This window comes from Mauremys reevesii, linkage group 3, assembly GCF_016161935.1.
Source record: "Mauremys reevesii isolate NIE-2019 linkage group 3, ASM1616193v1, whole genome shotgun sequence".
Taxonomy (NCBI): Eukaryota; Metazoa; Chordata; order Testudines; family Geoemydidae; genus Mauremys; species Mauremys reevesii.
In genome coordinates, this window is record NC_052625.1 from 6659498 (window position 1) to 6686315 (window position 26818).

The 26818-nt window shown below is 45.6% G+C and overlaps 1 protein-coding gene across 1 annotated transcript; it reads right to left on the reverse strand.

Annotated features, from left to right (window-relative positions):
• Positions 1-1338: 1338 nt before the first annotated feature.
• SEC23B (SEC23 homolog B, COPII coat complex component) lies at positions 1339-25406 on the reverse strand. Its single transcript, XM_039532408.1, has 20 exons — positions 25249-25406; positions 20647-20882; positions 18989-19046; positions 18168-18254; positions 17001-17237; positions 16506-16591; positions 15273-15417; positions 14218-14376; positions 13236-13351; positions 11683-11806; positions 10511-10591; positions 9919-10008; positions 9208-9314; positions 8867-9020; positions 6399-6476; positions 5934-6095; positions 5350-5436; positions 4414-4569; positions 3476-3541; positions 1339-2110 (listed from the first exon to the last, which is right to left on the reverse strand). The coding sequence occupies exons 2-20, from the start codon at positions 20865-20867 to the stop codon at positions 2021-2023; spliced, it is 2304 nt and encodes a 767-aa protein (XP_039388342.1). The 5' UTR covers positions 20868-20882; positions 25249-25406; the 3' UTR covers positions 1339-2020.
• Between the last annotated feature and the right edge of the window lie 1412 nt (positions 25407-26818).

The window sequence follows — 26818 nt, forward strand, 5'->3', positions numbered from 1 at the left end:
CAAAACCACATCCCAGGCAGCGACCTCGGGCCGCTAAAAGGGGGGCGGGGAGGTGGCTCCGCGCGCCGCCCCGCCTCCACCCTGTCCCCGCAGCTCCCATGGGCCGGTCCCACCACTAGGGACGTGCCAGCAGCTGGCTGCTTCCAGGGGGCGGCCTGGGGGCCACTGCAGCAGGGCCGCCCAGAGGATTCCGGGGTCTTGGGAGGCGGCGGGGGGGGGCCGCTTCGGCGGTAAGTCGGCGGTGGGGGGGGTGTCCTTCCGGTCCGGGACCCGCCGCCCAAGTGCCCCAAAGACCCACGGCGGGGACCCCCCGCCGCCGAAGTGCAGCCCCCGCCGCGGGTCTTCGGGGCACTTCAGCGGCGGGTCCCGGAACAGAAGGACCCCCCTCCCCCGCCGCCGAATTACCGCGGAAGACCCAGCTGCACTCCAGCGGCGGGTCCCGCTTCGACGGTAATTCGAGGGCGGGGGTCCTTCTGTCCCGGAGAGGAAGGACCCCCCGCCAGCGAAGACCGGGAGTGAAGAAGCTCCGGGAGCGAGTGAAGGACCCTCCTCCAGGGGTCCCAAAAAACTCTCGTGGGGGCCCCTGCTGGGCCTGGGGCAAATTGCCCCTCTTGCCACCCCCCTCCCCCCAGCCCTGCACTGCAGGCAGGCAGCCAGAGGCCCCTGTGGTTAGCCATTCCTGGCCAGAGCCTGCACGCCTCACACCCCCTCCTGTACCCCTACCCCCTGCTCAGAGCCCCCTCCTGCGCCCAAACTCCTGCCCAGACCCTGCACCCCTCCACCCTCTGCCCCAGCTCAGAACCCCTCTGGAGCCCTGAGCTCAGGGGAAAAGGGTGCAAAAAGTGATGCTGGGTTCAGGAGGGGAGACCGTGTGGGTAAGTGGGCCAGGAGGTTACACCCCGAAGCACGGAATTAGGAGAGGGAGGTGTTTGTGTCATTACATGGGCCCTGTGGCTGGGAGGGGAGGGGTTCATAACATCATAAGTTGGAAGGGACCTCAGGAGGTCATCTAGAACAACCCCCTGCTCAAAGCAGGACTTAAAATCCCCAACTAAATCAGCCCATGCCATTTTTTACAGTCACTCTTCAGACTGCATTTCAAGGGCATGGCATGTGTTAAAATTAGATTTTACCAATAATGACACACTTGTGATGGGAAATCTAGTTATAGACACGTTCCTCATTCTTGGCTCATATCAGCAGTTTTGAGCAGGGAAAATGAAATACAGAGACTCTTGCTGTATTAACAAGTCTGGAAAAAACCCTCAAATTCTCTGATATTCTGGGCAAGAAATGTTAGTTTTTGATCTATATAAAAGAAGAGTTACATTCAACAAAGCCAATGTTAAATTCCTGTAATTACAAGTCAATTTAGATGGTAACCACAGAGATGAAATTAATAAAATGTAATTTAGATAGAGTCCTTGTGTTTTTGATCAACATAACCCTATATAGCGGAGAAAGTCTGAGTCTTAACATGATGAAGTAACAAGATGAAGCATGCTAAGATCTCCAGAACAAAGAAAAAGGTCAAGTTCATAGTGTACTTTATTGTGTGATAAAGTCAACGTCTCAGCGCACACACACACACACACACACGTTCAGTCCAGCACTAAATATTAATGCTCTCCTCCTCCACTTTTATTTTTCATCAGTACAGTCCCCCTGGTACCTGATGAAGCTGCTGAAAGGCGAGTTACTGTTTTTTAATTATTTTACACACAGGCCATTAAAATTAATCTAAAAATGTATTAATAGCTATATCAGCTAAAACATCCTTGGGCTGCAATGTATGAAAAAAATAAAGATCAGAGAGATCACATAAAAAAGGAATACAAATAAATTAAAAACTAAAAGAACTAAGTACAAAACTCCCCTTGAATATTTGTTTTGTGTAATATTTAAAAGCCTTGATCTCAAAGAGGGAAAGGAATGTAGTTACGTTTTTCCACAGTTAATTGTCACCATGATCCCGGTAATTCTTTGCTTTTTTTTTTGTCACTTCTTTGTTAAGTCAAAGTTATGATGCACTTGACACTGCCAACTTTTTCAGATGATCCATGAACACCTGGAGACTAACATCATCTGTTAGGATGGGAGATCCCGATTCCTACAATTATATAAAATAAATTAGTAAATAACTGTAAGAACAAAGCAAACATGGTTACCACTAGGACTGTTCCGAAAGGATGTCAGGCTTCAGTGCCCTATCCTAATTGCCTGCTAAATCAATCGCATAAGGATATATTGGGAAGAAGCTGCTTGGTAACAAAAGCAACAACAACATTCCATAGTGTGGATTCCCAAAATAATATATAGTAATGAAATACACCGCTACCTCGAAACAACGCCACCTGATATAACATGAATTTGGATATAACGTGGTAAAGCAGTGATCCGGGGGGTGGGGCTGCACACTCCGGCGGATCAAAGCAAGTTCGATATAACATGGTTTCACCTATAACGCAGTAAGATTTTTTGGCTCCCAAGGACAGTGTTATATCGAGGTAGAGGTGTATTTATTATTATTCATGAAGCAACCTGTGTATTCCTGCCCTGGAGAGTTTACATGGACAAAATAAAGGTAGAGGAAGAATGGAGAGTCACAAAATCAAGCACATTATATATTCAGATGTGGTACACTTATACCTGGTGGACTGATTCATTTATTATTAATATTTTTGCTCTATAGTATCAGAGTACTAATGTAAACCAGCTGTGATCTAATGGTATCAGACCAGTTAGTGAAGGGTAGATCAGTAAGATATTGTGGACATTTTCAAACCTGACTGCCTGAAGCTTTGGAAGTGCAGCCTAAATCAGAGTAGCTTCATTTTCAGAGTTGCTGAGCTCTGGCAGCTCCCACTGAAGTCAGCAAGAGTTGTAGGTGCCCATGACCTAACAATCAGATTACTGTTGCCACTAATTATCACATTACCTTTATTTAGGATCTTAAATTTAAAAAAAAGTTAGAAGCTTAACTTTAGACATCCAGGTTTGAAAAGGTTATCCTGAATGTGCAAGTTATTTTTGTTCATTTAATTGTTCCCTGTTAATCTAGTTTAGCTAATATATTCTAATCAACTGATATTTATTGTAATGAACACATGATGTATGTCTAGGTTATAAAGAAAATCTGGCTCCTCAGAACTGAGTTGCACATTTCTCAGTTTTTAAATACTGTGACTATCAAAGCCAACGCCCAGCAATTCCATTGTCAGCTCCGTTGTTACATTGTCACAAAACATGACAGAATTTCAAATCATCAAGACATCAATGTCTGTGAAAGTTGCTAGCCAGGGGAGAAGCAGGAGAGGTCTAAAGCAACCCACAGGAACAAAGCAAGACATTGTTCATAGCCTAATGATATGTGATTAAAAAGCAAATAGAATGGGGGAAAATCAAAAAATGTGTGCATCTTATATATGCACACTTCTGTCCTTCCTCCAACAGTAGTAATTCCTCCGTAACTCACCTGTCCCCACGCATAGAGGTTATTGTGAGTCTGAGAGGGGTTCACTTTAGACAAGAGGAAGCGGGCCTATAAAAAAAATATATATACACATATTACAAAAATAGTTTTTAAAATAAAGAACATCAACTCCCTCGAGACTTATCACCCCAACCAGGTCACCACAGCAGTCTGGCTAGCCTTTGCTTTCAGGCCCTTGTCTAGAGAATATTTATTTCTAATTTAACTTGAACTGATGTCCCATTAAAGTTGAAATGCAATAACTATTATGGATATTACTATGGTAACCAAATGATGCAATGGTTTTCATCTCTTGATCACTGTAATAGCTAACATATGACCAATATTTTTGGACATCAGTTACTGCTGCTAACTGATGTGGCAGTTATGCCGCTCTTATGGGGGTGTAATAAGCAGAGAAGGGAATAAGAGGAAGATAAAGCTAAATAGCTTCTTATTACCAGCGGCATATGGACTAAACCCATTTTTGTTGCCTTTGGGGGGGGGGGCACAAGTATTCCCATTTGTTGCTAGTTATGAATGTTGCCATAAGCTATGGAAAAGAGAATGCCACGACTAGGCTTCTAATCCAGTGCGATTCAAACAAAGTTGCACTGAATGTATTATCTAAGCTAGATAAGTTTTGATATGTAACAATTAATCATTTATTCTCCATGTAGTATTTGATCTGACCATTTTCTTTTTTGCGCCCTTTTATTTCAAAGGCCTGTCCCATGAACAATTTCTAAAGTACACTTTTAAAACAGACTGTTAGTGGTAAGGGCTCACAAGGAAAGATATACCTACAGGCTGTGCACTTTGAGGGTTGAATTACTGCAAAGTTATTTAGTCTACAGAATCAGCTAATTACTGAACCTAAAGCTATGAACTTGCTTCATTCAAAACAAATACACGTGCTCCTGGATAAGGCTTTGCTGTACCTGACTGCTTCCATGTTCAGTGTTAACATAACGCGGCATTGGGAATCTAGTCTGCAATATTTCCTGGGCATCATCCAATGGGGCTTGCAGTAAATGCTTGAAGTTTTCATATTCAGGCATGTCTTGGTAGCCAGCTTTCTGCCACTGTGCAATCGTCTATTGGAGGAAAAGAGAGAAAGTAGGAGAGGAGAGAAGTCTCCATGTTACCCCTCACTTTGTAACTTATGTGTCTTTGCTTTAAAAGACTAGAATGTTACAGGATACAGGTTTTTATTATTTAGACAATTACTTTGTATTTGTCTAATCCTGAATTCAAATAAAGAGCATACTAACAAGATGAGAAACTCAGCCAAATATCTACATTTATTTCTGTAGAGCTGCAAGAGCAATTTGTTGAAAATAAAACTGAAACTAATGGTTATCAAAATATACATTTATGAGGGATATGCACAGCATTGTTAAAAATTGCTATTTCTGAGTTTAACTAAGACTTAAATACCATGGCAGTCGCCATTTTCTGGTACTGTTTATAAGGCTACAGATACCTGACAACTGCTCCACTCACATACAAATTTACCCCTTCCCTCGACAGATTTCACCAAAACAGCTGATTGGCTCAAATTGCAACATTACAGGAAGGTGATGACTTCTTCAGACAACACTGAAAGATCTATCCTCCTGCTTGACTCAGGTGTACATACAACTCACATTCATATTAATTAGATCTGTGTGCATATCTCTCGCAGAGAACGAATCTCTTAGAGAAACAGGTAGCAGATGACTGAGCCACTGCAAACTGACATGCCTTTAGAGGCAATATTGTAGGGGAATTAACACTGGTGTCATTACACTAGCCCAAGCTTTTCAAACAGCTCATTTTACACACACAGTGATGGTGCAGGGTAACAAGAAAAAGACACATGATTTGCACTTTACCTCGCCATGGTAGATTACAATCTGGAAGAAAGTATCCATCAGCAGAATTCTGTCAGCAAGAATGCTGCTGCTGTCCAAAAGCACAGGCTGGGAAAGATAAAATGAGAAGTCAGTCACTGTGATGCCCTCAGAACTGTATTAAACTTCAAGTTCAGTGCAATAGATCACTGTACTACAGTGGTACACAACAGAATCAACAGAGTGATAATCAGTCTGAATAAGCAAATTTCAGAGCATAGTCAATGACACAAGTATCGTGGAACAAATCATAAAGATACCAGCCGCTGCAGGAAATATAATGCATAGAAAAGCTATATTTCAACTATATGAGTTTGATTTGAAATGATCTTGGACAAGAATCTCTCACTGAAATAATATTATGGTTACTGTATGTTCACAACTTTAGAATTTTAAAAAATATCCTTGTCTTTGAAATATTTTTTCTGAATAATTACTCTAATTAAAGGCAGACCATACTACAAGCTGGACCATTTGTATAAAACAATATCATTTTGATGACTGACTAGACACCATTAAGGATTGTTCCAAAGCTCTCTGCTCAACACAGCAAGTGAATGACTTACCTCGGGTGGTCCAGAGAAAGAATAGGAATAAAGGATGGGCTGGATCATGATGAGGGACTGGGTAAGATCTTGTCTGGCAAAGTGATGACGGTAATAGGAAGATTCATCCGGGCTGTTATTAAACACTTGAAGAAATGGAGATCGTCGCAAGTGGAACATAAACTACATTTACATAGAAAGATGAATGAGAAAAGAAAAAAAAATAGATTTTTTTTTTTTAACATCCCTATTCACAAGTCCAGTCTGAATGTACAATAAGTTATTGTCAAAGTCTTTCCTCTAATTAACTCTTTGGAAGCTTCATCTACCAGTCATTTACACCATTTAACTACACGTCAGGGTGTTGACTTACATCACAACAAATTTAAAAATCATCAAACAATCATAATTGTGTATTTTATTGACATTTCTGCCTGTAACTGCCTTTTTCCACATTTCCATATCTATACGAAGTGGAGTCCTTACCTGGGGATACAGAGAAAATGAATCTGACAGTCTGAAGGAATTTGGATCATCCTTGTTATATTGTCCAAACTTCTGACACTGTTGGAAGGAATGCGTATATTTCAATCTCTGGGGGTTTGTTTGTTTCACACATTCTGTATTTGTAAGAATTTTTACAGAGTAACCCAGATAAGAAGAGGAGAATACCAATGGGTAATACAGAGAAACATTACACAATGTGGTGTCTCTAAAAACTTCTCACTGCTAGAAGCCAGGACTCGATGACACAGGATGGATCACTCAATAATTAACCTGTTCATTCCCTCAGAAGTATCTGGCATTGGCCACTGTCAGAAGTTAGGATACTGACCTAGATGGACCTTTGATCTGACCCAGTATGGCCATTCTTATGTTATCACATTATTAATTAAGTCACTAATGTGTGTGGCTATTGCTGGAATAATGATCTTCACTTATATTTTAGCATGTAAATACATAACACAAGCTTAGTACAAAGGTCAGATTCAAAATAACTAAAGGGAAAAAAATTGCTCCCAAGAAATTAATGTTTTTTATTGGATCAGTTATGATCTGATAATTGGCTCTCATTTAATGCTTCGTATATTACATCACTTAGGCTTCATTATGTATGCTACGAAACACTCGTTGGCCCAATGTTCCTTGGCTCCATGACGGCAGACTGGAAATTCTGCAGCAGCATCATTGAAAATTGATGGTTTTAATGACTGAAATATGCAAATGAACACTGCAAAGAAGTGCAGTAGCCAGCCCCTCACATTTGTTTAGTATTCAATTCACTTTTCTTTTACATTTACCCCACATTTTCAGTACTGGACATGCCACAGATTTTTGTACTAACATAACATAGCTGCATTATAGGCTATGTCTACACTTTAAATGCCACAGCAACACAGCTTCAGCACTGCAGCTGGACTGCTGTAGCACTTCAGGACAGACACTTACCAGAGTGACAGGAGGGGTTCTCCCATCACTGTAGTTAATCCACCTCCCCAAGAGGCGGTAGCTAGGTTGAAAGAATAATTCTTTCATCGACCTAACACCATCTACCCAGGGACTTAGGTCGGCTTAACTCCATCACTCGGGATGTAGATTTTTCATACCCATGAGCGATGTAGCTGGGTCAGTTTAGTTTGTTAGCACAGATCAGCCCTAAAAGCTGTTGGGGCATAGCTGGAGATTTAGGCAGCTGGGACTTTTGGCCCCCGTAGAAGAGTTGGAGGCAGTCTGGAGTTGTAATATAGTCATGTGGGCTAGAGGACTCTGCTAAAATGATCAGTAGTGGAGTAGCTGATGTTTATGGGCTGGTCTACGCTGGAAACTAACATCGGCATAGCTATGTCTCTCAGGGGTGTGAAAAAACTCTATATCCCTGAGAGCTGTAGCTGTGGCTAACCCCCAGCGTACACAGCACTAAGCTGATGGAAGAATTCTTCCATTGGTCTAGGTCAGGGGCGGGCAAACTTTTTGGCCTGAGGGCTGCATCGGGTTTTGTAAATTGTATGGAGGGCCAGTTAGGGGAGGAGGTCGTGACATGGCCCTCACCTCCTATCTGCCCCCTCATCATCTCGGGACTCCTGCCCCATCCAACTCCCCGTTCCCTGATGGCCCCCCCCCCCCCCCGAACTCCTGCCCCATCCACACACACACACGTTCCCTGTCCCCTGACCACACCCGGACCCCTTCCCCTGACTGCCCCCCGCCACCCCATCCAACCCCTCCTCTCATTCCTGACGGCTCCCCAGGACCCCTGCCCCCTCCAACCACCCCTTCTCCCTGGCCCCTGACTGCCCCTGGAACCCCAGTCCCTGACTGCCCCTGCCACCCCATCCAACCCCTTCCTTCCCGACTACCCCCACCCCGGAACACCTGTCCCAATTCAACCCCCTGTTTCCCGACCCCTATCCACACCCTAACCACCACCCTGAACTCCCCTGCCCTCTATCCAACTCTCCCTGCTCCGTGCCCCCTTATCGTGCTGCCTGGAGCAGCAGTGGCTGGCGGTGCTATAGCCACGCTGCCCGGCTGGAACCGGGCCATGCTGCTGCCACCACCGCACAGCACAGAGACTGGGTCAGGCTGGGCTCTGCAGCTGCGCTGCCCCCGGAGCTCACAGCCCCACCGCCCAGAGCATTGCGCCGGCAGCAGAGCAAGCGAGCTGAGGCTGTGGGGGAGGGAGGACAGTGCGGGAGGGGCCGGGGCTAGCCTCCCGGGCCAGGAGCTCAGGGGCTGGGCAGGACTGTCTCGGCCCGCGGGCCATACCTTGCCCACCTCTGGTCTAGGTACTACATCTCGGGGCGGTGGATAACTACAGCAATATCCTCCTCTCCCGTCCCTGCAGTGAGTGTCTACACTGAAGAGCGACAGCAGGGCAGCGTTTTAGGTGTAGACAGAGCCGACGTTTACACTATTTCAGATTTAACCCACTGAGATTCGCTCATCACACTTACCAATCTGATTAGCTGCCTGTCTAGCCATCGCAGCACATCAGGTCCCTCCTCCGACTCAGCTCTGTAGACTCCCAGACGAGCCATTAGCACTGCAGCTGCTTCCTGGTCAAACGCTGCTTCAATATGTTGGAGCTGACTCTGTGCATCTGCCCAACTGATAACAGGAAAGTTAGTGCTACATACATTCATCTTTACCAAGTACAAAAACTGGCTCATGCTATACAGGCAAAACACCCTGCGTCCAATCCACCCAGACTGCTGGAAAAATTCAGAAATACAGACTATATTAACGCTTCTGCCATCAAAGAACAATACAGTAGGGATTGGTCTATGGAGCTCACTTTCTTGCAATAGTGGTTACTCGAATGCGTCTCTGTGTATTGGAGTGCTGATACTGAGTGACAAACTGCACGGCGCCTCTGCCGCCCTGAGGTATCGGTGCATTGTGCTGCAAAACAGAGGAATAAAGTGTTACTCTCTTAAAGAGTTTATAGGATAGAGTTACAGAACAGCAAAAGAACTGCAGTGCATTATACGTCAAGCCTGAGTATAATTGCAAGCTTGAGTCCCGCTGCTCAAGAATGTCATTTTTTAGGGTGTCTGGAAAATATAGGGAGTATTAAGCAACCCCAGAGTAAGCATGGGGGTGGCAGGTTCATAAGCTACTTTGATAACAGTTGGGCAATAAAGGATGGGAGCAGTTTATCATCCCTACACCAGTGGAAAAATAGCGCATGGAAGGAGTTGGCAGGACTGAATAAATATAACAGGTAAGGAAGAGAAAAAAGAGAAACAATAGAGTCTTTGTGCAGGGTAAAAACATTTATTATTTAGCTCTTATATAGTGTTTTTCATCAGGAGAGCAAGTAGGAGCATGAATGCAGTCTGTGTAAGACTGTTTTTTCTAGCTATGAAGCTTATTAATAGGTATCTCATATGATACAAAGGGACCATTGTAATTACTCTTCGTGGATCGACTAGGCAGGTGATGGCTACTATAGACAACACTATTCTGTAACTGTACATAAATGAGGGGAAAAAACTGGACTGACCTGATTCACCACTTCAAAATACATGGCAAGAGTTGAACTGGGATCAAGGCTACAGATTTTCCACTGACATGTACCTCCAATACCAAGTTCCTAGAGAGGGTTCAAAAGAAAGTGATGTTTTCTCTAGTGCAGGATAAGCTAAGATCACTTTAAAATCTGATCAAAGGTAAGACTCAGCATGTGCCTCTACTGGATCTTACACCTTCTAGATACAAATTAAAGTCCAAAAATGAACCTGAAAACAAATAATTAGATGAAAGCTTTACTGTGTAACAGCTAAAGCCAGATTCAGCTGTCTTCTCCAAGGACACTAGTCACCTCTTTCGACTGGTCAGCCACTCGTGGGATACATTACGGGCAGTCCTGCAGGCAGGCAGTCCGGACGGACGGACAATTCAAAGACCAAGCACGTCATGTCCACAATGCACCCAATTTCCTCTAGCCTGGGGAGATGAACCCTAAAGACACTCCCAAACCAGTCTCTCCTCCTTGACAGGACCCGGCATTGCTGTCAGACCCACAGGGCCAGCCAAAAGGCTTTGCACCGCTTATTTACTTCTTTATAAAAAGATTTTCCACATCAGGGACTTACGTTTTCAGAGACGCATGGTCCTTTAGCGTTTAGGGATACGCACGGTCCAATAGCCCCCGAGATTTTCAGCTCCCTAGAAGTCTAAAATAGGGTCAGAAAAGTTTGAAAATCAAATCAGTCAAACGAAGTACACATCTGAAGTGACAGAAAAATCAACCGCTCAGCTTTAATCAGAAAAGACATTGATGATCAGAGTTTCCCAAACTGCTCTGCAGAAAGCTGGCGGGTCACATGGGGCTGCCTTCTCCTCCTCCTTTCCAGCTGCTAAGTTACATTAAAAGACAGCTAAACCACATCCACTAATTTCCCACAGCAGCTAGTGCTGCAGTTGCCACAGGGATGTTGTGCAATCACGAAGGGGAGGAAATGTAGCCCACATGACTGTTCCTCTGAAAGCCACACTGCAATTAGAGTTTGAGAACCTCTGATCTACATAATCAGATTTCAGACAAAAAACACAAGCCCACAATTGCCTGTGGGAGTAAGAAATTCTACTTGACAAGTGTGGGCGAGTAGGGCTAAGCCATTCATCTCTGCAAAGATTAAGCTTTCCCTAAGAAAAAATACCCCAAAAAAATCCATTATCTGTGAAAGTGACAAAATCTGGTCAATTTCTTTCTCCTGCTGCCTGGGAAAGCCAAAAGCAATAGCCTGGGCAGGCATGGGAGCTATTCAGAGTGAGGAGGAAAACACCAAAAATGGAGGCAGGGGAAGAGGAGAGTAGCATTAGGCCAAGCCACTCACTATTCAACAGGCTCCAGGATGGGACCAGAGAGAAATCTCCTCCCTTCCAGCAGCCCAAGGGACATGGGTGCTTCAAGTCAGTGGGGCTGTGCACCATGTGCAGGGATCTGCCTGCATGGAACAGCTTGGAGGGCTGAGGCATTAGGTTAGATACTAGGTGTCAGGATCTTAGAACTCCCTCAAGACAGGGCTGGAATTCCCTCCAAATAGGTGTGGTTTCAAAACATACACACTCTCTAAGGCTGCTGCTTCCATCACTGAGAGCCACTGGAAATTTAAAATAACTCACTAAAATGTTGCATGTTGCCAAAAAAGCTTAAGCATTCCACTGTTTACATCCTACACAGAGCCAGCTATTTAACCCGTTAAATCAGAGTGCTCTTTACTGATTTCTCTCTTCATTCTGTTTAATCAGCCCTATCTCTCACCTTCACTTCTAACGTAGCACCAAACGCCATTCGGAATTCTCCATTGAAGTCTTTGCTAAACACCCGCTGGAAGGTCTGCTTGAAGAGAGAAGTGTTGAAAGAGTCCCCCATCATCATGTGACCCCTGGGAAGGGAAAATGACAAGGGAACTAAACAACAAGTAACTGGAACAGAATCACAAAGGATGTCTCTCTCCTACTCTTCACCCACCACACAGACAGACAGACACAATTTTTAAAAGATTCCATGGTGAATTGCAAAGTAAGGACCTAGCTACTGGATGGATACATTCCAGTCCTCAAATCTGAACATGCTGTCACCACCCCCAGGAGCGGGGCACAAGGGAGCAAGTTCTGAGTTAACACAAAAATGGAAAGTACAGTAAGTGTTTATGAAAGGGGTAGATTGACAGCCAGGGAGCTGTCTGTTTGGCCACAGAACAGTTCTTGCAATGGCAGTGCACTCTTCCCCATCTGTATGCTAGACTGGGGAAAACCTAATTCTAGGGCTGGAGGGTAGTTCTGTCTTTATCTGTTTATTTTCCATTGTATGCTGTGCACCTAACTCACAAACTACTTGATGCTCTAGCGGTGATGATGCTTGACACATTACAGAACTCCCAACCCATGAACAACCACTAACTAAATTCTCCTCCAATTAACTCACCTCCTCAGAAAAAGCCTGAGTAAATGGATAGGGCCTAATAGTGCAGACTGAAGGTCTATCACACCAAGGAAGGAAAGGCAATTCTAGAGCTAAGAGTCTTCTATCAAAAACACATTGCTTCCAGAAAGACCAACATAGGGACTTTCCAGTTAACTGGCCCAGTTGATCTCAACTGGCAGATTAAAGAGACAGGCAGTCCCTACAATAATCCAGGTAGTGGTTGGCACCTCTGCAAATGCCACCAGCAAGGGTGCTACTCAGTGCAAATTATGATGGTGTTTGGACTGAGGATACGTGCCCACTAGGGACTGCAATGACTCTTGGCACTGGCTTCTTGACTCAGAGAGGCCAAGTATCCGTAAGAAATTACAATTCTGCTACTACCCTGAAGCAAATTCAATCCAATGCCCTAATACCAAGCCCTCCTGGTCCCTGCAGAACATTTCATTTTATAGGACACAGTGCAAGATTAACAAGCACTTAACATTATGATCATAATGTTACTGCTCAGAATGTGACTGCTTAATCTGTTTTTCAACTCTCCTCTCTGGACTTGCTAAGTCCCAGTGAAATAAAATGTGTTTGTGGAAAAGACAGCATCCAGGGTTTAGGAGTTGGTTAAAACATTAAATCACCCTTCTCTAAACTGGACATCTGCTTTGCCACTGACTGCATCAAAATTCATCCCATAAAAGCTGCCCTGAAGTACGACCCTGCACTACTACAGTCAAGGACAGCTTTGCCACTGAATACAACGGACACAAGATCAGACTGCTAATGCTTAGAATCAGAGAAATGACAACAATTGCTCACCTCCATACATTTACATCAAACTAATCGTTTCCTATCCCACTCCTCCACCCCAAAAGACAGGGCTGAGGACATACCCAGTGAGGTTTGCACAACACTTCATCTCCAGAAGGCCAGTCTGATCGAGAGCGCAGGCATAGATATCTATGCAGTGGCCGTTGGCTGCCGTGCGATTAGCTAGAGTCTCGTAGTGCTGTGGAGACAAAGGGCACGCAGAGCTTTTAAAACATTCCAACAGGCATGTAAGGATTTCTTTGGGTTCTACAGCTGGGGCCGACGCAGGAATTTTCCCCTGGGGAAAGCATGTTCTATTTTAATGGTGACACACCACCCCTAAAGTAAGGACCCCAAATCCCAGAGCCACAATACACAACCAGCACTGCATTAGAGCTTGCTTTTCACTGCTATGACCTTTGCTACCATCTCCAAACTGCACTGTACATTCAGAGTAAATGCAGCACATTTTAACCACTTAGCTATGTGTTAAGAAGACCCAGGAGGCATTTGGAGACTGACTGGTTCTCAGCAGGAAAAGCAAATTCTCTCTTGCCGGGAGGAGAAGAGGGGTTAGGATACTCCTGGAACTGGGGGTCGGATCCTTCTGCTCTCTAAACGGCTGAGGAAGAGATGCTAAAATACCTTCTTGTTCCTGGAGAAAGAACTGTGCTGGATGCAGACTGGGACTGAGGGACTTAGCCTTTTGTTTGGGACTTGGCAGAACAAAACCTGGCTTTATACTTTGACCTAGGCAGTTGGCTGAAGAAAGCAGCATCTGTACCCCTGAGGGAGACCCAGGTCCATGCCTGAGCATACAGGCTTCAGGGCCACGAAGAAGCAGCGTGCTTGTCACTAGTAAAGGGGTTAGTAAGGTGAAGCGCAGCTCACCAATACAGACCTAGGATTAGCTATTGGTTCCATAGGGGAAGCTTAGAGCTGTGAGCTGGTAAAACTGTGCTGCCACCACGTACACTGTGACACCCAAACTGGTTATACGCAGCAGGTCCACATCGTTTGTGCAGCAGAAGCAGTGTCTTTGCTTTAGCAGACAGCAAGACCTACCTTTGTAGCCTTTTTCATGAACCGTGCATTGTCCTTCTCTATGTCATGCCAGGAACGAATGGGTGTTTTCAGTTCATCTCCTACCACCATGCCTGGCCCTTGTGTGGGTGGCCCACCTGTAAACAACATTATTCTGGCCCCTGTGTTTGGAAACGTGCCCTAAAATAAAATTAAAGCCCTATTTTAGAGCTGGGCAGATTAAAGGACAGCAATACTTTTAATCTACTTTTTGGGGCAAGGTCTGTGTCAACCTCTGTGTACAGCACCTAGCACATCAGGGGGCTGATTCTGATGGAGGTGTTTGGGTGCTCCCTTCATAAATAATTCCTTCCTTCTTGACATGGAATACTGGGGACTGACACATTGCTGTCAATTTCTAAACACAGGGCAGGTCAGATTTCATGCTCCCACTCCAGGAAGCAGGACTGTATCTGCTCCCATCTCCCCCCCGTGCCTCAGGTGATCTATGCACAAAACCAGTGTATAATTCCAGAGATGTGGTGAGGCCCTGATGCATCTGAAAGCCAAATATTGATTGTAAATATCTCTGAGATTCCTGAATGCCCTCATACAAAGCATCTTTCAAATATTATTTAAGCATAACTATCCTCAGCATCACACTCCAGGAGGCATCAAGTTGGGTCATTTTCCCATAATGAAGCTGAATAGGTATTTCAAAAGTTAAGGGATGTGACAAACTACACTCATGTCTGATACGCAGGGCCCTACCAAATTCACAGCCATGAAAAACACATCCTCTCCTCTCTGGCTGTGAAGTAAGGGTGGCAATCCCACGACCTACAATAGCCTTGCATCCCACCCCCACCCTGACCACCTTTTGGGTAAGGACCCCCATGGTTACAACACCCTGAAATTTAAAACCGCTGGCCATGAAATTGACCAAAACGGACTGTGAATTTGGTAGGCCCTACTGATATGCAATCAGGCCACAGACCAAGTCTTTCAAATACTGAGATATACTGACCAAGCACAGCATAACCCCATAATATTTTAATTTACCAGGTAATCTCACATTAAGAGTGAATTAGGATTACCTCCAATAAACCAACAGCAATTGACAAAGCTACTCCAGTTGATCGCAAGGGTCGCTTTCCCTGAGTCACTGGCCAAGGGTCCCTCTGTAGTTCCCCAAGAAGATCTGTCAGGTTCATGTCAATCTTGTGTACAGGCTGCAGGAACCTGCAAGAATTCAAAATGAACAATTATAAATCCTATTGGTTTGGTCTTTGCTGCCAAAAACTGCATCAAAGTAATGCGCCTCTTACACCTGAAGTTGTCAAAAAAACAGACACAAGCACAAATAAACAATTTGATCAGAGCAAGATATAAAGAGCACATAGGATGAGGACTTGGAAAAGCTACTCCACCAAAATGTATAGGAGAGCTGGCCACAGAACGAGAGCTTTAGGAGTGAATGAGTGACAGAGAGCACATGAGCTGGGACCCAATACAGGGAAACACAATTTAATCTGAAAACAAACTCCCGCTGTTTTCTAATCATTCAGTCTCTGCTTACACTCTAAGTACCGTATATACTAGTTCAGAAGCCAAATATTTTTGGTAAAAAAAGGACGCATCAGAGAGCAGGGATTGGCTTATAAATGGGTCTACACCAAAATTTGAAGATTTTAAACTCTATGAAATCATTGAATTGAGTATCTAATACATTGTCGTTTTGTTTACCTGGAGCGTCTGCAGGCACGGAGTCCCTCAGCTCCCTGTGGCCGCGGTTCGCTGTTCCCAGAGTGCCACTTCCCGCAGCTCCCATTGGCTGGGAACGGCAAACCGCGGACACTGGGAGCTGAGGGGCTCCGTGCCTGTGAACGCTCCAGGTAAAGAAAACATCCAGGCCCACTAGCGGTTTACCCTAACGGGCCAGGAGCCAAAGTTTGCCAACCCCTGAAATATAGGGTCGACTTATGAAAGGGTCATACAGTTTTTGCTATTTTTACCTAACCATTTTGGGGGCGGGAGGGCGGGGCTTATAAAAGAACAGGCTAATGAACGGAAATCCAGCCTGGATGGTGCTATTTTTGGAGTCTGTAAGAAACAGACACTATGAAAGCTCTATAGGCTGCTCCGATAAACCCCATCAATATAGATCTACAATTGTAAACAAGTTATTGCAGTTAGAGAATAACTCAAGCCATCTTACAAAGGATTCCCTTTATGAAACCTGCATTAGGGGCTTGGGTCCTACAGGTCATAATGTGAACATAGGCTCTGTCCTGCCCTTCTGGGATAGTGTGTTTCGCCGAGTCACTTACCTGCTTGAAATAGGTGGCTGTTCCTGAGGCTGAAGAGGTCTTCCCTGCTGAACGGGTACCACAGGCCTTGTAAGACCCAGCATATCCTATGGGACAGAGGGAGGTGGTGGGAAGGATAAACTTGTTGACTTATGGTTTACTATCTAGCTACCGTTCCTAGGTACTTATCTAGCCCCCCTTCCCCTAGTATCTAACTGCTTCACAATCTTTAATGTATTTATCCTCATACACCTCAGAGCTTGCTATCCTCCCCATTTAACAGACAGGGGAAACCAAGGCACAGACAGGTTAAGTGACTTGCCCACGGCCACACAGGAAGTCTACAGCAGGGCAGGAAATCGAACCCAGGTCTCCCTAAGGTTAGTGCCCTAATCACTGGACCATCCTTCCTATTTGCTCTCTACAAGCCAAGAGTTTGAAAAGGGTGGAATATGATAAGAGCCCTAAATGGAATTACACGTTGGATTAAGTGTAGGAAGAGAAGGCAGATCATACCTGTATTTGCTTAGCTGTCAGGTCCTTGGTCCCTCTGAAAACATAGCTCTTGGAGATTCCTTCGCAGCTCAGTTCATGAACCTGGACCATTCTACCAAATGTGATCAGCCCCACCAGTGCCTCTGGAGGCAGCAGACTCAAGGACATCTGCAGGGATTCCTTCAATGCTTGCAAGTCTTCCTCTTCCAGACATGTGTCAACAACATAAAGGAAGATCAGTGGAGTCGGAGAACCTCTCTGTTGTGGAAAGAAAAAGGTTCACTATGAATCTGTATATGCTCTCAGTGACACACGCTGCCCATCCTCCTTGGGCTGGGAATTATCATAATGAAACAAAATATTTTAATCAAAATGGTTATAGAAATAAGAAAACTCTTATGTCTTTCACTCACAAATATCTATTTAAAGTCAGCAAGTTAAAATATCTTGTTTTGGGAATATCACAGGGGTCCTCCTGAACCATAGAAGACAGCAACAACAGATCCACAACTGGATCAGCAAAAGATGGTCACCATTTCTCATGACTGGAGGCATCAAGAACAAAGCACAATGCAGGCAGGACAAAGACCTGGGAGACACTTATCTCTCCATTGACTTATTTGAACTATGAAATTGGTTTTAGAGATCCACTGCTCAGTGGGCTGGCAGGATTGGGCCACAGTCTATAACCACAAGACTAAGGGCTTGTCTACACACAGATTAACTCTGAAATGGGTTAAACCTAAACCAGAACAAGGCACTCTTGTCCTGGAATAAGAGTGTCTGCATATGGAGTTATTCAGGAACAGCTATTGCAGAATAGCTACTCTGGTCAATTTCCAAGTGTAGACAAACACTTACAATATGGCTTGTATGGCGTCTATTTAATTAAAATAGAGAACCTGGATGCTAAATGTAAGGAACTGTATCCATTTCCACTCTTCACATTAAAGTTGTATATACAGATTTTAGAGGAAAGCTATTTAAATTAAAAAGCTAAAAGTGAATGGTTTAACCCAAGAGATCAGACAACCAACAGGGGGTTTAAACTGTGCTTAATTAATCTAAAGACCAACTGCACTTTGCTCATGAAAACACTTTATTCAAGTTACCTTGAATAATTTTACAGCATACATATGTGTTTCAAATGTTTTCTGCGAATCCCAAGATTGACCATGATGCACTTACCTGCACTATGTATTCGATTGTAGAAAACTGAGGCATAAGTTCTGCTGGTTGATTTATTTCGGATATGCCTGCATATGCTGGAGGGAACTGAAAATGAGAAGCAAGGATTAGAACAAGCAAGTTAACTGTGCAGGTTATTTGAAGAAATGTACAACAGCAGGGATATCTCCTGCATTATGAAGGCTGGATGATGTACAAGGGAGGAAAGCTTTCAAATTCAAGTACGTGTTGCTCAATTGCTTATTTCCTGGTATAGCAGCAAACTCTTTTATCTGAATAAAATGCAACATTAGTTTTTCACTGCTTTTCATCATGAATGGATAGCAGTGGTGGTTAGCAGCATGTGTATAGGTCTGTAGTACAATTCAATTAGAAAGCAACTGAGAATAGTTTAGTCAGATGATACACAGTGTTTCTGACAGCAGACATCCACTTCCAGCACAGCAAGTTTCATACTCAGAAAAACAAAAGACAATGATGAGCGCTGGCCTCAACATGCACAAAGAATATGATGTAAATGTAAGGCACAAAAATAACCACAGATCTGCTGCCTATAGCACATGCGCTGGCAAACAGCCACTGCAAAACTGAACCAAGATTAGAAGAGATAACATTCCACTGCTTTCACATCACACTGATTAAAAAGAATGCTGAACTGGGTGCACAAAGAGAAAGCGACCATGGGGAAGGGTCTCATTAGCAGAGATTTCTGCTTATTTTACTACCCTTCGCTAGAGAATGCTATCAACTGAATACTCAATGAAGAGAGAATGAAGTGGATAGAGAAGATAATGAGAAAATGAAGCACTTTCCCAACCTACCTGGTTTCTCTGAAAACAGAAGTTACAGGCCCAGAGCTTGGCACGATAATCAACTTGACTGTAAGAAAGGAAAGGTGGGACATTTAGTACAAAGGTATCAATTTTACAGCCAAACACCTACCAGACTTTACAGCTGAGATGAAAGAAAATAAAAATACTCAATATATGTTCTTAATTGTAATGACCGAGTTAAAGGGCCTCAGATTCACAGATTTTAAAGCCAGAAGGAACCAGATCTAGTCTGACTTTCTGTATAACACAGACCACAGCATGTCATCCACTTACCCCTATATTGAGCCCAATAACTTGCGTCTGACTACAGCATAGCTGCCAGAAAGACAACCAAGTTTGATCTGAAGACCTCAAGAGAACATAAAGCATCTATTTCAGAAAGGCATCACCATTTCCCTCGGCAGTTTGTTCCAATGGTTAATCACTCTCTCTGTTAAAGATCTGTGCCTTACTTCTAATTTGAATTTGTCTGACTTCAGCTTCCAGCCACTGGTTCCTGTTCTGCCTTTCTCCACTAGGTTAAAGAGCCGTTTAGTACCCAGTGGAGGTACTTACATCGGAATAAAGTCACCTCTCAATTTTCAGACTGTGTTTTGGGGTTGGTGTTTTTGCTCCCTATCAGCTAGTTAACAGATGCCACAAGTCAGTGGAATATTACTATCATTTATTTGTATTGCAGTAGGACCTAGGGCCCACAGTCTTGGAGCAGGACCTTAACGTGCAAGGGATGTACAAACAAAACGATGGTTCCCGGCTCCAAAAAGCTTCGCCCCCCTAGCCCCTGTAATTTTACAGTGTGAAGGCTAGCGCAGTAACACTTGGATGTACTCTCCTTCCTATAGCCTCTCTTTACAATCACACTTCCCGTTGATCTCATTGGCAACACCTTCCTCCCAATACTTGTCAGCAGACATGCACGTCCATAAGAGCATCATGGGAGTTTGAGTGTTTCCTCCCCTAAAATAAAAGCACACCCACAAACAAAACCTTTCTACTTACATCAAACCTTACCTACATCCAGGAGGACTACAGCATTGATTCAAATTCCCACTTTGCCACCAAAAGCACAGAGATCAGTCTCTTCAGACATTCCCGGTCCTAATTAATATGTAGAGCCCCGCAAATGCGCAGATAACTGCTTTATATCCACATCCACAGATGTGGATATCTGTGGACCATTTTTGCAGATTGTGGATTGGATGCAGAGACAAATTTTGTATCTTGGCAGGGCTCTACTAATATGCCCATCACTGCAGCCTCTAGGCGTCAAGCATGATTGTCATTTAGTTTAAGTTGCATAGCACTAACATTACACAAGGTCAACGTCTCAGTGATTATAACATAGCTATTTACACATCAGTGCTGGTTTTCCTTTAACAGCTACCCCCTGACCTCGGATAATCATTTGCGTCTGCACCCCATTTTTGCTTCCTTCTCATTCTGACAGCCCTGACTAAGAGACTGACGTTCTTTACTTATCATTAAGTGCACAAGTGTTTTAAAAATTCCAGGACACCTAATTTGAATGGTCTCTTGGGACAGGCCCTGGACTGAGAGACGGGGAAGAAAAGTGATGGAGATCAGAAAAAATAGATTTCCTTCCAGTGTTAACATTCGTAGGTTAGAGTGAAGTCAAAAATTCATACCAAAGCGGGCTGAGCACTGCTTTGCAAGTCTGCCTGCTACAAAGCACTGGTTCATATTGTACAGGCGGCAGGTCTAGACGTTCTTTCAGGGGAGTCAATAGACAGGCCAAGGGTACGACCATTCTTGTAGCCTCCAACCTGCTGGAAGGCCACACATTCCAGCTGAAACGCACCCCGTCTCGTTCTTCATTTTGCTGAATGAACTCCAGATACGTCGCCATGGAATCTTCAAGGTTCTGAAAGAAAGGACAACCAATATGACACAGGTTCATTCAGGAACCACTCACTCGAGCAACAGAACGACAAGGGAGCATATCACTTGGCAGATAAACACAAGACAACAAGATTCCAGCCCTAAAGAGAATACTATCAAAAGCCTGAATCTCTACAAAGATGGACACCCATCAGTGGGACTACTCACATGAGTAAGTTACACACATACACAAGCCACTGCAGGATCAGGCCCTACATGATAAAATTAGTCAATCCCACAATAAAGTGAGCCAGTATGAGTACATTCACACCTATGAAGCTCCCCCAGTGCTCTGGCCAAGCTACCAAACAAACATTTAGGAGCCAACTGAAATCAGCAGATCCCAAAGGCCACAGGCAGACCTCCCCCTCACAACAAGATTACTCCCCATTAACCATGAGCATCTCTTTGCGGTAAACACTCCAATTCCCCAACTCTGTTGCCGAGCTCAGCCCCACAGATTCCAGACCACTGGTGCTCAACCCACTTACTACTGTGGGCCACATATGCAGCTCTGTGTTATGTGGGCTGCATCCACACAGCACAGTAACTCCTCACTTAAAGTCGTCCCGATTAATGTTGTTTCGTTGTTATGTTGCTGATCAATTAGGGAACGTGTTAGTTTAAAGTTGTGCAATGCTCCCTTCTAGCATCATTTGGCAGCCGCTTGCTTTGTCCACTGCTTGCAGGAAGAGCAACCCATCGTAGCTAGCTGGTGGGGGCTTGGAACCAGGGTGTACCAGCAGCCCCCCATCAGCTCTCCGCTCCCCTAAGATCCCTGTGCTGCAGCCCCCTAGCAGGCTAGCAATCGGCAGTTCAGCTGTCCCTCCCCCCACTGCCATGTGCTGCTCCTGCCCTCTGCCTTGGAGCTGCTCCCAGAGACTCCTGCTTGCTGTGCAGGGGAAAAAGGGGAGGTGGGCTAATGTCAGGGTGTCCCCCCGCCCCTGCACCCCGCCTACCCCTTCTCCATATAGAGCAGGGAGCAGACGCAGACAGAGACAGACAGAGAGGGGGACAGCGGCTGCTGTCTCAACTTCCTGATCCACTTAAAAAGACAATGCACTTAAGAGTGGGTCAGCTTACTTAAAGGGACAGTGTGCAACTCTCGCTCTCTCCCACACACAAGTGTGTGTCTGTCTCTGTCTGCTATGCTGTCTCCCCTCCCTCCTGTTCGTGCTGCCTTGGATTCGCTTAACATCGTTTTGCTTAAAGTCGCATTTTTCAGGAACAGAACTACAACGTTAAGCGAGTTACTGTATATATACTACCGGTATGGCCCTGAGAATGTCATGTGGGCCACAGCTGTGTGCTGATTGGGCCACAAGCCACCCCATGGAAAGCTTGGAGAAAACTGGTCAAGCTTGCAATACAGCCTGAAAGTCACCAAATGAAATGTGGGTGGACAAAAGGAAGAAGCAAGCTGTAGAACACAGGACCCTTCACAGAGGACATCTTGCTGCCAACCCTCTCCTGTTTGTAGCAGGAAAGGGAGCAGTTAGCCTGAGCACTTCAGATGATCTCTGCTCTGTGGCAGCATGTGACGAAAGCCCTAAATAGTTTGGGGTCTTTTCAAAGTAGAAATGTAAGGTGGTGTTTCACCTGGAAATCACTGGTTGCCATGCAGATCATGGAGTGTCGTGTAACATGATCCCTATGTGAAATCCCCCCGAGATACGGGCGCCGGGCAGCCAGATTCTGCACCGGCTGCAATTTCTGAAGGGTTGCAAGGAGCAGACCCATGTAAAGTGCATTGCAATAATCGATCCTATAGGTGACACAGGCATGGCTAATCAGGCCAGAGTCTGTATCCAAAAGGAAAAGGACACAACATCCTCACCAAGGGCAGGTAAGAATTACATTTGACCACCACTGCTGTCTGGGACTCCAGTAGCAGTGGTGGAGATAAAAAGATCCTCAGGTGCCCTTACAAACCAACCACAGACACAACCATTAAGCAGAGGTGCAGACAGAAGACATACCCTGTGTAAGCATTCTCTCAGTCACAGCTGGGTTGCGGGTCAGTCACCCTAATGTGAATCCATGTCCCAATCTCTGTCAGCGACTAATTTGTCTGATCACATCTTACAGAGGACATGACATGGAAAGAGAGCTGAGTTCCTTTAGCATACTGAAGAAATCATCATTCCCGCTGCCTTACCAAACTCTCTAGCAGCACCACATACACACTGAACAAGACATGACAAGACAAAACCCTGGGGAACCCCATATGAGAGCACCTTCCTGACACATAAGGAACTGCCCACAATCCTTGATACATCCCAGAAAATACAGACCCACTCAAAAGCAAGACCATATCAGTTCCTGTTAGGATCCATATGCATGTTAATGGTCAATGGCCCAACACTGTAGCATTTAATTTCAGAAAAGGGAACTACATAAAAATGAGGAGGTTAGTTAAACAGAAATTAAAAGGTATAGCACCAAAAGTAAAATCCCTGCAAGCTGCATGGAAACTTTTTAAAGACACCATAATAGAGGCTCAATTTAAATGTATGCCCTAAATTAAAAAACCTAGTAAGAGAACCAAAAAAGAGCCACCGTGGCTAAACAACAAAGTAAAAGAAGGAGTGAGAGGCAAAAAGGCATCCTTTAAAAAGTTGAAGTTAAATCCTAATGAGGAAAATAGAAAGGAGCATAAACACTGGCTAATGAAGTGTAAAAATATAATTAGGAAGGCCAAAAAAGAATCTGAAGAACAGCTAGCCAAAGACTCAAAAAGTAATAGCAAAAAAAAAAAAAGTAAGTACATCAGAAGCAGGAAGCCTGCTAAACAACCAGTGGGGCCACTGGGCAATCGAGATGCTAAAGGAGCATTCAAGGATGATAAGGCAATTGCGGAGAAACTAAATAAATTCTTTGCATCAGTCTTCACGGTTGAGGATTGACGAAGCATCCTCAAACCCACTACACAGTACTACTTCCTCTCAGTGCTCAACACTCCCATCCCCAAGGTTCAGAGCTCTATCCCATGAGCCACTCAGCTGCATCTAAACGTCATGACACCCTCACCAGTGTCTCTGTACTGAGCAGAGCCTGTGAGTCAGATAGGCAGGCTGACAGCATCACAAAACAGGAGCTGACGGAATTGACTAATCCGGACGTAAAGAAGTTAGCTTATCCTGGGTTAACAGAGGAATGCCTTGCCTCTTTATTTTTAAATGTGGCCTGTATCCAAGATGTTAACAGAAGGTCTCTGTGAAGTTTGTTGGACTGTGGGTGTAGCTAGAGAGTGAGAAGATCAGGGCAACATTTTAAAAAAAATGGTGAAATTTCAGCTGTTTCCTCTGCAAAAGAGAGTAAAGGTTTACCAAAAATAACACAGAAAATGCAACAGTGAGGCAGGGCCCCTCACACCAACCCATATTGGGGGAGATTACTCCGTTCCCTCCCAAACAGTGATATGGGAACTCCCACACCAACCCCATACTGGGGGAGACTCCCCCATCCCACTCCAACAGCAACACAGTGACCTCACACCAATCCCCACCCAGAGTGGGAAAATTAATGATGTGGGCAGTGAAAGAGGGACAAGGACCTCCCCACAACAGTGGCCCAGGAGATCCTCCCCCCATTCTCTGAGCCCTAGGGTTGCCACCTCCAAAGTACAAAAACACCACAATATTCAGAATGATCCTGAGCCCATCAAGCTGGGTACCGAACACCCGGATAGATTCCCGGGGCAGTCACCTCAGAAAAGGGATGATATTGGGGAACGTGGACAGGCAGAGCAACCCTACTCAGCTCCCAGATCGTAGAGGAGATGGCCCCAAAAGCAACAGTGGGGCCCTTTCCCCTCCTACAGTGGCCTGGGGAAACTGACCCCATCCCCCACTAGTGGGGACTGCCTCTTCTGGCGGGGGGGACCTCTTCACACCTTCGCCCACTGGGGGGGACCCCCTCCCCTGACCAGGGGGACCCCCCTCGACCCATCCCCGACTGGCAGGACCCCCTAACCCCAACCCCTACTGGAAGGGGACCCCCTCCCCTGACCCGGGGGACCCCCCTCGACCCATCCGCTACTGGCGGCACCACTTACTGGATGGGGACCCCCTCCCCTGACGCTGGGGACCCCCCTCGACCCATCCGCTACTGGCGGCACCCCTTACTGGATGGGGACCCCCCTCCCCCGAGATCCTTTCACACCGTCGCAAACTGGATGGGGACCCCCCTCCCCCGGCCCGGGGGACCTTCCCCCATCCCCCACTGACCCGGGGGGAGCCGTCGCCCTCCCCCGGGAAACCCTCCCGCACTGGGGGACCCCCTCTCCCATCTCCCAGCACAGGGGGCCCTGGCGGGACCTGCCCTCCCGTCGCCCCCCGAGCACCCACCTGCCCGCGGGGCTGTAGCTCTGCCGGCTCCGCTTCGCAGCGCCCGACGATCCCTGTCCCGGCAGCGCCCGCGCCCGAAAGGCCAGCTCAGCGGCGGGGCTGCCCGCCAACGAGATGGCGGCGCGAGCGCCTCGCCGGCTACATTGCCCTTCCCCAACATGGCGGCACCATGGCCTGGATGCTGTCGCCATCTCGGCTAAGGGCACCCGCGCCTCGTTACGGGCTTCCGCCCGCATCCGATATGGCGGGCGGCCGGAGCGAGGCTCCCGGTAGTGGGCGGGCCCTGGCGGGGTTAGCGCTGACTCGCCCTTCGAGTGGGCGCTGGCGGATGGGGGTGGAGCGGGGGATGGGCAGCTCTGAGTCCTGGTGATGGGGGGCATCCCACCCCAGCCAGCTGTCTCTGCCCTGGGCATGGGTGCGGCTCCCCGAGCCACCTCGCCCTTCGCCCCCCTGAGGTGGAGACCACACGGCAAACGTGCTCACCTCCCCACCCCAACCCACCGTGCCACCGCCGAGGGGGCCTGTGTCTGGGCACAAACCATCACCCCACTAGAGTGACCAGACAGCAAATGTGAAAAATCGGGAGGGGGGGGGTAATAGGAGCCTATTAAAGTGACCATACGTACTGGTTTTACCAGTACAGTACTGGTTTTTTGAACGTTGGTCTGGTTAGTCGTGAGATGTAACCAGTACAGTTTAGGACTACAAAATCAAAAATTATTAATTTATCAAAAGATTGAGTACATCAAATCAATCCTTGATGAACCAGCCTAAATCAATTTTATTAATTTATCCTAGTTTTAGTTTTATTTTACACGACGGTTCTCGTCGTTGGATCTCGGCAATACTCGGTATTCAGCACACTCTCACTATATTGTGGCCGCGGCGACTCTTCGATAATACTCCCGTGCATTACATACAGCCCAACCGTGGGAACTCGATGATGACGTCATCACACAGAGCCCGCCAAAATCGACCAATTTTAAATGTCCTGGTTTTAAATTTGAAAAAAAATGGTCACCTTACCTATGTAAGAAAAAGACCCCAAAATTGGGACTGTTCCTATAAAATCAGGACATCTGGTCACCCTACCCCAGACTCAGACTAGCTATACCATTAGGCTAACACCATCTCTAACACATTCAACTTAGTGCTCTTATCAAAGAACTCAGAATTACCCTACAACCTGCAACCTTAACTTTGACATTCCAACCTATTCTATTTAATCATCTAAAGACAATTATAACCATTAAGACAATCTTTGCACCTTTCACATACGGTACAGCAGAGAACCCAAAGGCTGATTACATTCTCAAATTTTCTTACCTTATCAAAAATACGAGCCTGTACTATAAGATATATTTACACTATGTCTTCAAAAATTACATCAGCTATCCAATACATACTGCTAAACAAAACCATACACAACCATTATTGAAATGTATGCATACACATTTAGGTATATTGATAATATTATCTACTGAAAAAAATAATAGTATTTTGTGTTGCATTAGTGTCTGTGGACCAGGACGGGCCCCATTGTGCTAGGCCCTGTACAAACATCCAACAA

Coding starts and splice junctions, on each gene's coding strand:
- SEC23B (XM_039532408.1), bottom strand. CDS start 20,867: ATGGCGACGTATCTGGAGTTCATTCAGCAAAATGAAGAACGAGACGGG. Junction 15,418..16,505: donor CAGCCACCTATTTCAAGCAG/GTAAGTGACTCG, acceptor GAATTCTTGCAG/GTTCCTGCAGCCTGTACACA. Junction 2,111..3,475: donor ACCTCTATGCGTGGGGACAG/GTGAGTTACGGA, acceptor ATATAATTGTAG/GAATCGGGATCTCCCATCCT.